Source organism: Oncorhynchus gorbuscha, linkage group LG02 (genome assembly GCF_021184085.1).
Source record: "Oncorhynchus gorbuscha isolate QuinsamMale2020 ecotype Even-year linkage group LG02, OgorEven_v1.0, whole genome shotgun sequence".
NCBI classification, from domain to species: Eukaryota; Metazoa; Chordata; class Actinopteri; order Salmoniformes; family Salmonidae; genus Oncorhynchus; species Oncorhynchus gorbuscha.
In genome coordinates this window covers 109182131-109194837 of record NC_060174.1, presented here as the reverse complement: position 1 = coordinate 109194837, position 12707 = coordinate 109182131, and the positions used below count along the sequence as shown (strand labels likewise).

The following is a 12707-nucleotide window of genomic DNA, read 5'->3' as shown; positions in this document are numbered from 1 at the left end:
ATAGTCCTAAACTATTGATTACTGTATAGGCACACAAGATTCTCCGTCTCAATGAGTAACTAAATCAAATGTCAACATGTTACATCAATGTACATATCTTATTAAAATAAAAAATATTGCGTACGTTTTAAAAAACAGTTTTTTAATTAATATATATATATATTTTTTAAATATGAATTTTTATCAATATTGCTGAATGAAAACGTTAGACAGGAGAGTAATTCCAAAGCATTTTCTGCTCTGGGAAGAGTTTTATTTCCTGTTTCCTGTCTATTACCGGAAGTGTAGCTTCTGTTGTCACACTGGACGGAAATGGCTGCTGCTGTGAGGTTGTTGTTTTCTTTTCCTTTTTCAATGAACGCACTGAAGTAATATATTGTTTTTAAGCATTGGAGTTAAGATCTACAATAAGGCAGGTCCATTCTACTGTTTTAGATTGACTCTGCTTCATGCGTTTGTTTGTCCCAGCTCGCTAACTTTTGCAGTTTCCGAAGAAGAAATGCTAGCTATGCTAACCTGCTAGCTTCGCTTGCCTGTCAGAATACAAGTTATCATCAAGCTAAATGGGTTATAGTGAAAATAACGCGATTTCTTCAAAATGTATTGATCGAAACTGAGTTATCTTGTACAGACAGATATATTATACACTATTTGTTGAGAAATCGCCACTATCGAACTTATCTTTGCTGTTGTTGACATGACCCGGGCTTGGTGTCGCTGTGTGTGCATGCAGGGTTTGAATGGTCGCTCTATGGAGGTGACGGTGTGGGGCGAAGGACAGCTGCAAGCGGCCACTCACCCAGCTACCGGTGGCAGACAACGATGGTATCTATTTTTGTAATTTTTTTTAACACGGCAAGTCAGTTAAGAACAAATTGTTATTTACAATCACGGCCTACCGGAGAACAGTGGGTTAACTGCCTTGTTCAGGGTGCAGTAGGACAGATTTTTACCTTGTCAGCTCAGGGATTCGATCCAGCAACCTTTTTTGTTATTTGTCCAACAATCTAACCACTAGACTACGCTGCCGACCCATAAATGATGTCTCTGTGCGCCTATTGGTTGACACTATAGCCAGTATCTATGTACTACTTGTGATTATGTGATCCTAGCTATTTCTGCTCGCTTGTGTTGACTCTTCCGTTTCCTTTGTAAAGTGTGTCTGCTAGGTAACCATGGCTACAGCGAGGTAGCTACAAGCTACTATTTATCTGTGTTGCCCTGTGGCCAGAGAAGACAACTGAAGACTACAATAATGAATTTCAATTTGTTCTATTTGCAGAAACAAGTTTTGGAATATGCATTGGATCGGGCTGAGGTAAAAGTTTGTATTTATATATATATATGTGTGTGTGTGTGTGTGTGTGTGTGTGTGTGTGTGTGTGTGTGTGTGTGTGTGTGTGTGTGTGTGTTGTGTATCAGTTCAAATACATCAGACTTTTGTGTTTTTCTTCTTTCAGTACATTGTTGAAAGTGCTCGTCAACAGCCAGCCAAGAGGAGAGCGTTGTCCGGAGGGAGGAAGAGTCTATATCAGAAACTATACGAGCTCTACATCGAAGAGTGTGACAAAGAACCAGAGCTCAAGGTAAGCAGGTCATGTAGAAATAAAAGCATTTGACCTAAACATTGGACCCATTGACTTGTAGCTTCATAACAGAAAGGGAAAACCTGTGTTGTTATTGGAGACTTCAGTTTTCTTCTTATTTCCTACTGAACGTTGATCCCATTGACCCTGATGTCAATTCTGTACCGGTACAGAGTCAATGTGGAGGCTATATACAGGGTATTACGGTACAGATTCAATGTGGAGGCTATATACAGGGTGTTACGGTACAGAGTCAATGTGGAGGCTATATACAGGGTGTTACGGTACAGAGTCAATGTGGAGGCTATATACAGTGTGTTACGGTACAGAGTCAATGTGGAGGCTATATACAGGGTGTTACGGTACAGATTCAATGTGGGGGCTATATACAGGGTATTACGGTACAGAGTCAATGTGGAGACTATATATAGGGGGTACCGGTACAGAGTCAATGTGGAGGCTATATACAGGGTGTTACGGTACAGGGTCAATGTGGAGGCTATATACAGGGGGTACAGGGTCAATGTGGAGGCTATATACAGGGTATTATGGTACAGAGTCAATGTGGAGGCTATATACAGGGTATTACGGTACAGAGTCAATGTGGAGGCTATATACAGGGGGTACCAGTACAGAGTCAATGTGGAGGCTATATACAGGGGGTATCGGTACAGAGTCAATGTGGAGGCTATATACAGGGGGTACCGGTACAGAGTCAGTGTGGAGACTATATACAGGGTATTACGGTACAGAGTCAATGTGGAGGCTATATACAGGGGGTACCGGTACAGAGTCAATGTGGAGGCTATATACAGGGGGTACTGGTACAGAGTCAATGTGGAGGCTATATACAGAGGGTACTGGTACAGAGTCAATGTGGAGGCTATATACAGAGGGTACTGGTACAGAGTCAATGTGGAGGCTATATACAGAGGGTACTGGTACAGAGTCAATGTGGAGGCTATATACAGAGGGTACTGGTACAGAGTCAATGTGGAGGCTATATACAGGGGGTACCGGTACAGAGTCAATGTGGAGGCTATATACAGGGTGTTATGGTACAGAGTCAATGTGGAGGCTATATACAGGGGGTACCGGTACAGAGTCAATGTGGAGGCTATATACAGGGGGTACTGGTACAGAGTCAATGTGGAGGCTATATACAGGGTATTACGGTACAGAGTCAATGTGGAGGCTATATACAGGGTATTACGGTACAGAGTCAATGTGGAGGCTATATACAGGGTATTACGGTACAGAGTCAATGTGGAGACTATATACAGGGGGTACTGGTACAGAGTCAATGTGGAGGCTATATACAGGGGGTACCAGTACAGATTCAATGTGGAGGCTATATACAGGGGGTACCGGTACAGAGTCAATGTGGAGGCTATATACAGGGGGTACCGGTACAGAGTCAATGTGGAGGCTATATACAGGGTATTACGGTACAGGGTCAATGTGGAGGCTATATACAGGGTATTACGGTACAGAGTCAATGTGGAGACTATATACAGGGGGTACTGGTACAGAGTCAATGTGGAGGCTATATACAGGGTGTTACGGTACAGAGTCAATGTGGAGGCTATATACAGGGGGTACAGAGTCAATGTGGAGGCTATATACAGGGGGTACCGGTTAGTTGAAGAGGATTTTCCTATCGTCTCCCCATTCAGAAGGAATGTGAATGAATCCTGCGTATCAGTATTCACTGTTCCTGTAATCAGTGAATGATGATTGAATATTGTTTTCCTTGTTCTTCCTGGTTAGAAGATGTTTGGTAGTGCCAATGGATCGTTATCCTATTGGCATTACCTATAATATTATCCTATAATATTATCCTATAATATTATCCTATAATATTATCCTATAATATTTATTGTTGATGATTATGTCCGAGTCATTGAATTGATTGGTTCATGTCCTTCCCTGTGTTAGAGGCTGCATAGGAGTTTGAATTGATACGCCTCTATCATTTAGTGATGGTTGTTGTTCTGTTATTCCTGGTTAGAAGCTGCGTAGGAATGTCAACCTGCTGGAGAAGCTGGTGTCTCAGGAGTCAGTGTCTTGTCTGGTGGTTAACCTTTACCCCGGCAACCAGGGATACTCCCTCATGCTCCTCGGCAAGAATGGATCCGGTGAGAGTCCGCGATCAATCGATCCTAACCGAACCCTTAAAATCACACACACAGTATATGCTGACGACACCACACTGTATGTAAGTATCATTGAATATCTGAGGTACTGTATGTTTCATTTTGGAAGGATGTTTATGTTTGTTTGTTTTTGTTTGTTAGACTCTGAGACGATCCGTCTGCCATATGAGGAAGGACAGCTGTTGGAGTACCTGGATGCCGAGGAGCTTCCTCCTGTCCTGGTGGATCTCTTAGAGAAGTCCCAGGTGTGTGTTCCTCCTATCCTGAGAAGTCCCAGGTGTGTGTTCCTCCTGTCCTGAGTAGTCCCAGGTGTGTGTTCCTCCTATCCTGGTGGATCTCTTCGAGAAGTCCCAGGTGTGTGTTCCTCCTGTCCTGGTGGATCTCTTAGAGAAGTCCCAGGTGTCTGTTCCTCCTGTCCTGAGTAGTCCCAGGTGTGTGTTCCTCCTGTCCTGAGTAGTCCCAGGTGTGTGTTCCTCCCGTCCTGAGTAGTCCCAGGTGTGTGTTCCTCCTATCCTGGTGGATCTCTTAGAGAAGTCCCAGGTGTGTGTTCCTCCTGTCCTGGTGGATCTCTTAGAGAAGTCCCAGGTGTGTGTTCCTCCTATCCTGGTGGATCTCTTAGAGAAGTCCCAGGTGTGTGTTCCTCCTATCCTGGTGGATCTCTTAGAGAAGTCCCAGGTGTGTGTTCCTCCTGTCCTGGTGGATCTCTTAGTGAAGTCCCAGGTGTGTGTTGCTCCTATCCTGAGAAGTCCCAGGTGTGTGTTCCTCCTATCCTGAGAAGTCCCAGGTGTGTGTTCCTCCTATCCTGAGAAGTCCCAGGTGTGTGTTCCTCCTATCCTGAGAAGTCCCAGGTGTGTGTTCCTCCTATCCTGGTGGATCTCTTAGAGAAGTCCCAGGTGTGTGTTCCTCCTGTCCTGAGTAGTCCCAGGTGTGTGTTCCTCCTATCCTGAGTAGTCCCAGGTGTGTGTTCCTCCTGTCCTGAGTAGTCCCAGGTGTGTGTGTTTGTATTGCCTCCCTGTCTCCTTGTCCCCCCCTCTGTCTCCTTGTCCCCCCCTCTGACTCCTTGTCCCCCCCCTCTGACTCCTTGCCCCCCCCCTCTGACTCCTTGTCCCCCTCTTCTGTCTCCTTGTCCCCCTCTGTCTCCTTGTCCCCCCCCTCCTCTGACTCCTTGTCCCCCCCCTCTGTCTCCTTGTCCCCCTCTGACTCCTTGTCCCCCCTCTGACTCCTTGCCCCCCCTCTGGCTCCCCCCTCTGGCTCCTTGTCCCCCCCCCCCCTCTGACTCCTCGTCCCCCTCTGACTCCTCGTCCCCCCTCTGACTCCTTGTCCCCCCTCTGGCTCCTTGTCCAGGTGAACATCTTCCACTGTGGCTGTGTGGTAGCTGAGGTCCGAGACTACAGACAGTCTGGCAACACTAAGATGCCCTCCTTCCAGAGCAGACACGTCCTGCTACGACCCACCATGCAGGTACTAGCACTGCCTTCTACAATCCTAGAATTATAACATAAAGAGCAGACACCATGCAGGAACTAGCACTGCCTTCTACAATCCTAGAAATATAACATAAAGAGCAGACACCATGCAGGTAGGAACTAGCACTGCCTTCTACAATCCTAGAAATATAACATAAAGAGCAGACACCATGCAGGTAGGAACTAGCACTGCCTTCTACAATCCTAGAAATATAACATAAAGAGCAGACACCATGCAGGTAGGAACTAGCACTGCCTTCTACAATCCTAGAAATATAACATAAAGAGCAGACACCATGCAGGTAAGAACCAGGAGAACACTCTAGAAAATGTGCTTTTAACAAGGCATATCTGTTAATTGAAATGCATTCCAGGTGACTACCTCATGAAGCTGGTTGAGAGAATACCAAGAGTGTGCAAAGCTGTCATCAAGGCAAAGGGTGTCTATTTGAGGAATCTCAAATATAAAATATATTTTGATTTTTTTAACACTTTTTTCTGGTTACTACATGATTCCATATGTGTTATTTCATAGTGTTGATGTCTTCACTATTATTCTACAATGTAGAAAATAGTAAAAATAAAGAAAAACCCTTGAATGAGTAGCTGTGTCCAAACTGTTGACTGATACTGTGTGTCAGTAGAACCTGCCATGCAGGAGAAGGAGAAACCTGATCGTTATGTCAGAGTGGTGATGAATGAAGTGCAGAAGGCCTCCCGAGTGGCGCGGCGCTCTGAGCCACTGCATCGTAGTGCTTGAGGCGTCACTACAGACCCGGGTCCGATCCCAGGCTGCGTTACAGCCGGCCATGACAGGGCGACCCATGAGGTGCACAATTGGCCCAGCGTCGTCCGGGTTGGGGGAGGGTTTGGCCGGCCGGGATTTCCTCGTCTCTTCTCGCTCTAGCGACTCCTTGTGGCGGGCCGGGAGCCTGCAAGCTGATTTCGGTCGCCGACTCGATGGTGTTTCCTCCGACACATTGGTGCGTTTGGCTTCCGGTTTCAGCGAGCAGTGTGTCAAGACGCAGTGTGGCTTGGCAGGGTCGTGTTTCCTTGGACGCGTGGCTCTCGTCCTTCGTCTCTCCCCAGTTCGTACGGGAGTTGCAGCGATGGGACAAGACTGTAACTACCAATTGGAAACCACGAAATTGGGGAGATTGAGGAGTAAAAGTACAATAAAAATTTATAAAAGAATGATGTGGACATTTATTCCAAAATAGCCGTCAATCAGTACAGCTTGGAACGTGTTGGATACTAAATTCTGACCTTTGACCCTGCTATCCCCAGACACTGATCTGTGATGTCCATGCCATGACCAGTGACCCCCACAAATGGACACAGGTGAGTTACAGAGGTCATACGATGGTATAGGAACACTGAGAAATGTTCTGAAACGTTCTGAGATTCAGTGATGGGGGATCTCACATCTGATTTATTTAATTTACCTGCTCTTTTCTCATCATCCCCCTTCATTTTCACTTATTTTCCTCTCTTCTCCTTTCCTCTCCCTATCCCCCCTTATCACCGCCCTCTTCATCTATCCTCCCTTATCACCTCCCTCTTCATCTATCCTCCCTTATCACCGCCCTCTTCATCTATCCTCCCTTATCACCACCCTCTTCATCTATCCCCCTTATCACCTCCCTCTTCATCTATCCTCCCTTATCACCGCCCTCTTCATCTATCCTCCCTTATCACCACCCTCTTCATCTATCCCCCCTTATCACCGCCCTCTTCATCTATCCTCCCTTATCACCTCCCTCTTCATCTATCCCCCCTTATCACCGCCCTCTTCATCTATCCTCCCTTATCACCGCCCTCTTCATCTATCCCCGTTATCACCTTATCACCGCCCTCTTCATCTATCCTCCCTTATCACCTATCCTCCCTTATCACCGCCCTCTTCATCTATCCTCCCTTATCACCTTATCACCTCCCTCTTCATCTATCCCCCCTTATCACCGCCCTCTTCATCTATCCTACCTTATCACCGCCCTCTTCATCTATCCTCCCTTATCACCGCCCTCTTCATCTATCCTCCCTTATCACCTTATCACCTCCCTCTTCATCTATCCTCCCTTATCACCGCCCTCTTCATCTATCCTCCCTTATCACCTTATCACCTCCCTCTTCATCTATCCTCCCTTATCACCTCCTTCTTCATCTATCCCCCCTTATCACCTCCCTCTTCATCTATCCTCCCTTATCACCTCCCTCTTCATCTATCCTCCCTTATCACCTTATCACCTCCCTCTTCATCTATCCTCCCTTATCACCGCCCTCTTCATCTATCCTCCCTTATCACCTTATCACCGCCCTCTTCATCTATCCCCCCTTATCACCTCCCTCTTCATCTATCCTCCCTTATCACCGCCCTCTTCATCTATCCTCCCTTATCACCTTATCACCTCCCTCTTCCTCATCTCTCCTCTCTTCTCTCATCTCTCCTCTCTTCTCCTCTCTTGTCCTCCTCTCTCTTCTCCACTCATCTCTCCCTTTCTCCCCCACCTCCTCTCCTCTCTTGTCCTCCTCATCTCCTCTCTTCTCTCATCTCTCCTCTCTTCTCTCATCTCATCTCTCATCTCTCCTCTCTTCTCCTCTCTTGTCCTCCTCCTCATCTCTCCTCTCTTCTCCTCTCATCTCTCCTCTCTTCTCCTCTCTTGTCTTCCTCTCATCTCTCCTCTCTTGTCCTCCTCCTCCTCTCTCCTCTCTTCTCCACTCATCTCTCCTCTTTCTCCTCCTCCTCTCTCCTCTCCTCTCCAGGATGATAAGTTCCAGTTGGAGAGCCAGTTACTGCTGGCCACAGCTGATCCTCTGTGTCTGGATCCATCTATCTCTGTCACCTGTACAGCCAACCACCTGCTCTATAACAAGCAGAAGATGAACACTCACTCTATGAAACGGTACACACACACACACACACGCACTGACACACACACAGTCACCTGAAAACACACACACACACTAGCTATTCTGCATACCTGATCTCCAGCTGTTCTGAGACACACACACACACACACACACACACACACACACACACACACACACACACACACACACACACACACACACACACACACACACACACACACACACACACACACACACACACACACACACACACACACACAGACCTGTCTCTCCTCTTTCCATAGTTGTTTTAAGCATCACTCTCGGGCGGCGCTGAACCGTCAGCAGGAGCTGTCCTACCTGCCCACGCCCCCCCAGCTGCGTCTCTATGACTACCTGCAGAGGAGGAAGGAGAGGAAGCCGGCCCCCTCGATAGACCTGAAGATCTCCAAAGCCGGAAAAGTTGAGATCACAATTACCCCTTACCCAATTTACAAACCCCTTTTTAGAAATCCAATCCCAACAACACACTGAGTTCAGACGGACCTCTCACCGTTCTGTCCCCTTCTCTCGTTTACAGTGTGTGGACATGTGGAAACAGAGCCGCTGCCAACTCACTGTCCCCAAGGAGATTGATGTGAGTCTTTTCTCGACCACGCCCACCTGTCTGCCACGACCGTTGTCAGTCAGTGACTGCTACTGAGATCTGGACCAGGGTCGGGGGTCAATATCAATTGAAGTCAGTCATTTCAGGAAGTGATTTAAACTAAAAATACCTTTAAAAAAAAAAAAATAGTTTCTCCTTTTCAGCTTATTGAGCTCATTGAAAATAGATGCCAATTTTTTTAATATATATTTTTTCAATTATTTAATTGGAATTTCAGTTTACTTCCTGGATTTGACTGACTTTAATTGTAATTGAGCCCTGAGTAGTGTTCATGACTGTCTCTGTGTTCCCAGGTAGAGAAATATGCAGTGGTAGAGAAGTCAGTGAAGTTGCAGGAATCTCAGCCCACTGTCTGGCCTGCAGAGGTAAGACTTCTCACTTCCTGGTGTCACACTCTTTATCTTCCCCTCTTACTGACCCACTGTCTGGCCTGCAGAGGTAAGACCTCTCACTTCCTGGTGTCACACTCTTTATCTTCCCCCTCTTACTGACCCACTGTCTGGCCTGCAGAGGTAAGACTTCTCACTTCCTGGTGTCACACTCTTTATCTTCCCCCTCTTACTGACCCACTGTCTGGCCTGCAGAGGTAAGACCTCTCACTTCCTGGTGTCACACTCTTTATCTTCCCCCTCTTACTGACCCACTGTCTGGCCTGCAGAGGTAAGACTTCTCACTTCCTGGTGTCACACTCTTTATCTTCCCCTCTTACTGACCCACTGTCTGGCCTGCAGAGGTAAGACCTCTCACTTCCTGGTGTCACACTCTTTCTCTTCCCCTCTTACTGACCCACTGTCTGGCCTGCAGAGGTAAGACCTCTCACTTCCTGGTGTCACACTCTTTATCTTCCCCCTCTTACTGACCCACTGTCTGGCCTGCAGAGGTAAGACTTCTCACTTCCTGGTGTCACACTCTTTATCTTCCCCTCTTACTGACCCACTGTCTGGCCTGCAGAGGTAAGACTTCTCACTTCCTGGTGTCACACTCTTTATCTTCCCCTCTTACTGACCCACTGTCTGGCCTGCAGAGGTAAGACTTCTCACTTCCTGGTGTCACACTCTTTATCTTCCCCTCTTACTGACCCACTGTCTGGCCTGCAGAGGTAAGACCTCTCACTTCCTGGTGTCACACTCTTTCTCTTCCCCTCTTACTGACCCACTGTCTGGCCTGCAGAGGTAAGACTTCTCACTTCCTGGTGTCACACTCTTTCTCTTCCCCTCTTACTGACCCACTGTCTGGCCTGCAGAGGTAAGACTTCTCACTTCCTGGTGTCACACTCTTTATCTTCCCCCTCTTACTGACCCACTGTCTGGCCTGCAGAGGTAAGACTTCTCACTTCCTGGTGTCACACTCTTTATCTTCCCCCTCTTACTGACCCACTGTCTGGCCTGCAGAGGTAAGACCTCTCACTTCCTGGTGTCACACTCTTTCTCTTCCCCTCTTACTGACCCACTGTCTGGCCTGCAGAGGTAAGACCTCTCACTTCCTGGTGTCACACTCTTTCTCTTCCCCTCTTACTGACCCACTGTCTGGCCTGCAGAGGTAAGACTTCTCACTTCCTGGTGTCACACTCTTTATCTTCCCCCTCTTACTGACCCACTGTCTGGCCTGCAGAGGTAAGACCTCCCACTTCCTGGTGTCACACTCTTTCTCTTCCCCTCTTACTGACCCACTGTCTGGCCTGCAGAGGTAAGACCTCTCACTTCCTGGTGTCACACTCTTTCTCTTCCCCTCTTACTGACCCACTGTCTGGCCTGCAGAGGTAAGACCTCTCACTTCCTGGTGTCACACTCTTTCTCTTCCCCTCTTACTGACCCACTGTCTGGCCTGCAGAGGTAAGACTTCTCACTTCCTGGTGTCACACTCTTTATCTTCCCCCTCTTACTGACCCACTGTCTGGCCTGCAGAGGTAAGACTTCTCACTTCCTGGTGTCACACTCTTTATCTTCCCCTCTTACTGACCCACTGTCTGGCCTGCAGAGGTAAGACCTCTCACTTCCTGGTGTCACACTCTTTATCTTCCCCCGGACAGGAAGTGATAGATGACTATACGTTTAAGTGTGAGGTCGGGGGCCAGAGGACCACGGTGTCCATCTTCCAGTCGGTGGGCGATCCTCTGGTCTACGGAAAGATCTACTGCGCTGAGGAAGACAGCAGCGACCTTCACCTCGTACATCCAGCGTAAGGAGTGGGGGAGGGTTTAAACCCGCAGAGGAACATCAGATTTTGATTGGCTCTGACAGTGTCATTCTTCCCACCAGGTTCCTAATAGGCTCAAAGAGAGATGCTGATCGGTAAGTGACTTGTCTGTTTGTCCTTTCTGAAAACATTTGTTCTCTGTTGTAGGGCGTTGACTGCGTTGACTGTGTTGACTGTGTTGTAGGGCGTTGACTGCGTTGACTGTGTTGACTGTGTTGTAGGGCGTTGACTGTGTTGTAGGGCGTTGACTGCATTGACTGTGTTGTAGGGCGTTGACTGTGTTGTAGGGCGTTGACTGCGTTTTCGACTGTGTTGTAGGGCGTTGACTGCGTTTTCGACTGTGTTGACTGTGTTGTAGGGCGTTGACTGTGTTGTAGGGCGTTGACGTGTGTGTGTGTTCCAGGTTTCTATCCCAGTATAAAGGTGTGTATGAGCAGGACGTGAAGTGCCAGGTGAAAATGTCTCGGAACTCAGGCATCATGGGACAGAACCAACTCTCAGCCAGTAGAGAGACAGAGGTACACACCACAACACACTGTAGAACCAACTCTCAGCCTGGCAGAGAGACAGAGATACACCACAACACACTGTAGAACCAACTCTCAGCCTGGCAGAGAGACACACTACAACACACTGTAGAACCAACTCTCAGCCTGGCAGAGAGACACACTACAACACACTGTAGAACCAACTCTCAGCCTGACAGAGAGACACACTACAACACACTGTAGAACCAACTCTCAGCCTGGCAGAGAGACACACTACAACACACTGTAGAACCAACTCTCAGCCTGGCAGAGAGACACACCACAACACACTATAGAACCAACTCTCAGCCTGGCAGAGAGACAGAGATACACCACAACACACTGTAGAACCAACTCTCAGCCTGGCAGAGAGACACACCACAACACACTATAGAACCAACTCTCAGCCTGGCAGAGAGACAGAGATACACCACAACACACTGTAGAACCAACTCTCAGCCTGGCAGAGAGACACACCACAACACACTGTAGAACCAACTCTCAGCCTGTAGAGAGACAGAGCTTGTTGTTGATTCACCTAAAGCCCGTTGTGTGTCCCCAGGTGGATGGTCTATCAGCCTTGGTTCAGTCGTCAGGTGTGTTGGGGAAGGGGGTGAAGCACCGGCCTCCCCCCATCAAACTACCCTCCGGGTCGGGCAGCAGCTCTTCAGGTTACCCCCCCTCTCTAACCAGCCTGGAGGTCTGCGGCTGCATCTCATACCAGAAAGTTGTTCTCCTCTACGTGACATCTGATTGGTGCTTCTACTTTCTCCCATCTCTCTCTTTCTCTTTCTTTCTTTCTTTCTTTCTTTCCTCTCCTCTCCTCTCCTCTTCTCTGTCTCTCTCTGTCTCTCTCTGTCTCTCTCTGTCTCTCTCTGTCTCTCTCTGTCTCTCTCTTCCTCCTCTCCTCTCCTCTCTTTCTCCTCTCCTCTCCCCAGGTAACCTGTATAGTTCAGCCCAGGCCACCAGTGGTCTCCTTAAGTGTCTTACGCCCCCCCCAGGATCAGGCCCCGGCTCAGCCAAGCCCCAGTCTCTGAGTAGGAAGCACTCTGTGGAGCTGGGGGGGCAGTTAGGACAGGTGGGGTTGTTGTCCCCGGCAGCCCTATCTCCCATGGCGTCGACACAGAGTGAGTACCTGACCAGTCTATCAAACAGTCAGTCAGTCTATCAAACAGTCAGTCAACCAGTCTATCAAACAGTCAGTCAACCAGTCTATCAAACAGTCAGTCAGTCTATCAAACAGTCAGTCAGTCTATCAA

At 48.0% G+C, this 12707-nt stretch overlaps 1 protein-coding gene across 3 annotated transcripts in view; it reads left to right on the top strand.

Annotated features, from left to right (window-relative positions):
• The first annotated feature begins 271 nt into the window (after positions 1-271).
• The window catches only part of LOC124015478 (transcription factor SPT20 homolog), a 26960-nt gene continuing 14524 nt past the window's right edge, over positions 272-12707 (top strand). Inside the window, exons 1-17 of one of the 3 annotated variants that reach the window (XM_046330683.1) lie at positions 272-329; positions 734-825; positions 1283-1318; positions 1461-1586; positions 3598-3724; positions 3884-3987; positions 5087-5203; positions 6496-6549; positions 7972-8111; positions 8364-8520; positions 8639-8695; positions 9019-9090; positions 10755-10903; positions 10984-11016; positions 11325-11439; positions 11993-12119; positions 12387-12575. In XM_046330683.1, the coding sequence (XP_046186639.1) occupies positions 823-825; positions 1283-1318; positions 1461-1586; positions 3598-3724; positions 3884-3987; positions 5087-5203; positions 6496-6549; positions 7972-8111; positions 8364-8520; positions 8639-8695; positions 9019-9090; positions 10755-10903; positions 10984-11016; positions 11325-11439; positions 11993-12119; positions 12387-12575 (1606 nt within the window). In that variant the 5' untranslated portion in view covers positions 272-329; positions 734-822. Of the gene's footprint in view, positions 330-361; positions 413-733; positions 826-1282; positions 1319-1460; positions 1587-3597; positions 3725-3883; positions 3988-5086; positions 5204-6495; positions 6550-7971; positions 8112-8363; positions 8521-8638; positions 8696-9018; positions 9091-10754; positions 10904-10983; positions 11017-11324; positions 11440-11992; positions 12120-12386; positions 12576-12707 lie in introns of those variants that run through there. The other 2 variants (XM_046330702.1, XM_046330692.1) reach the window with 2 other exon arrangements.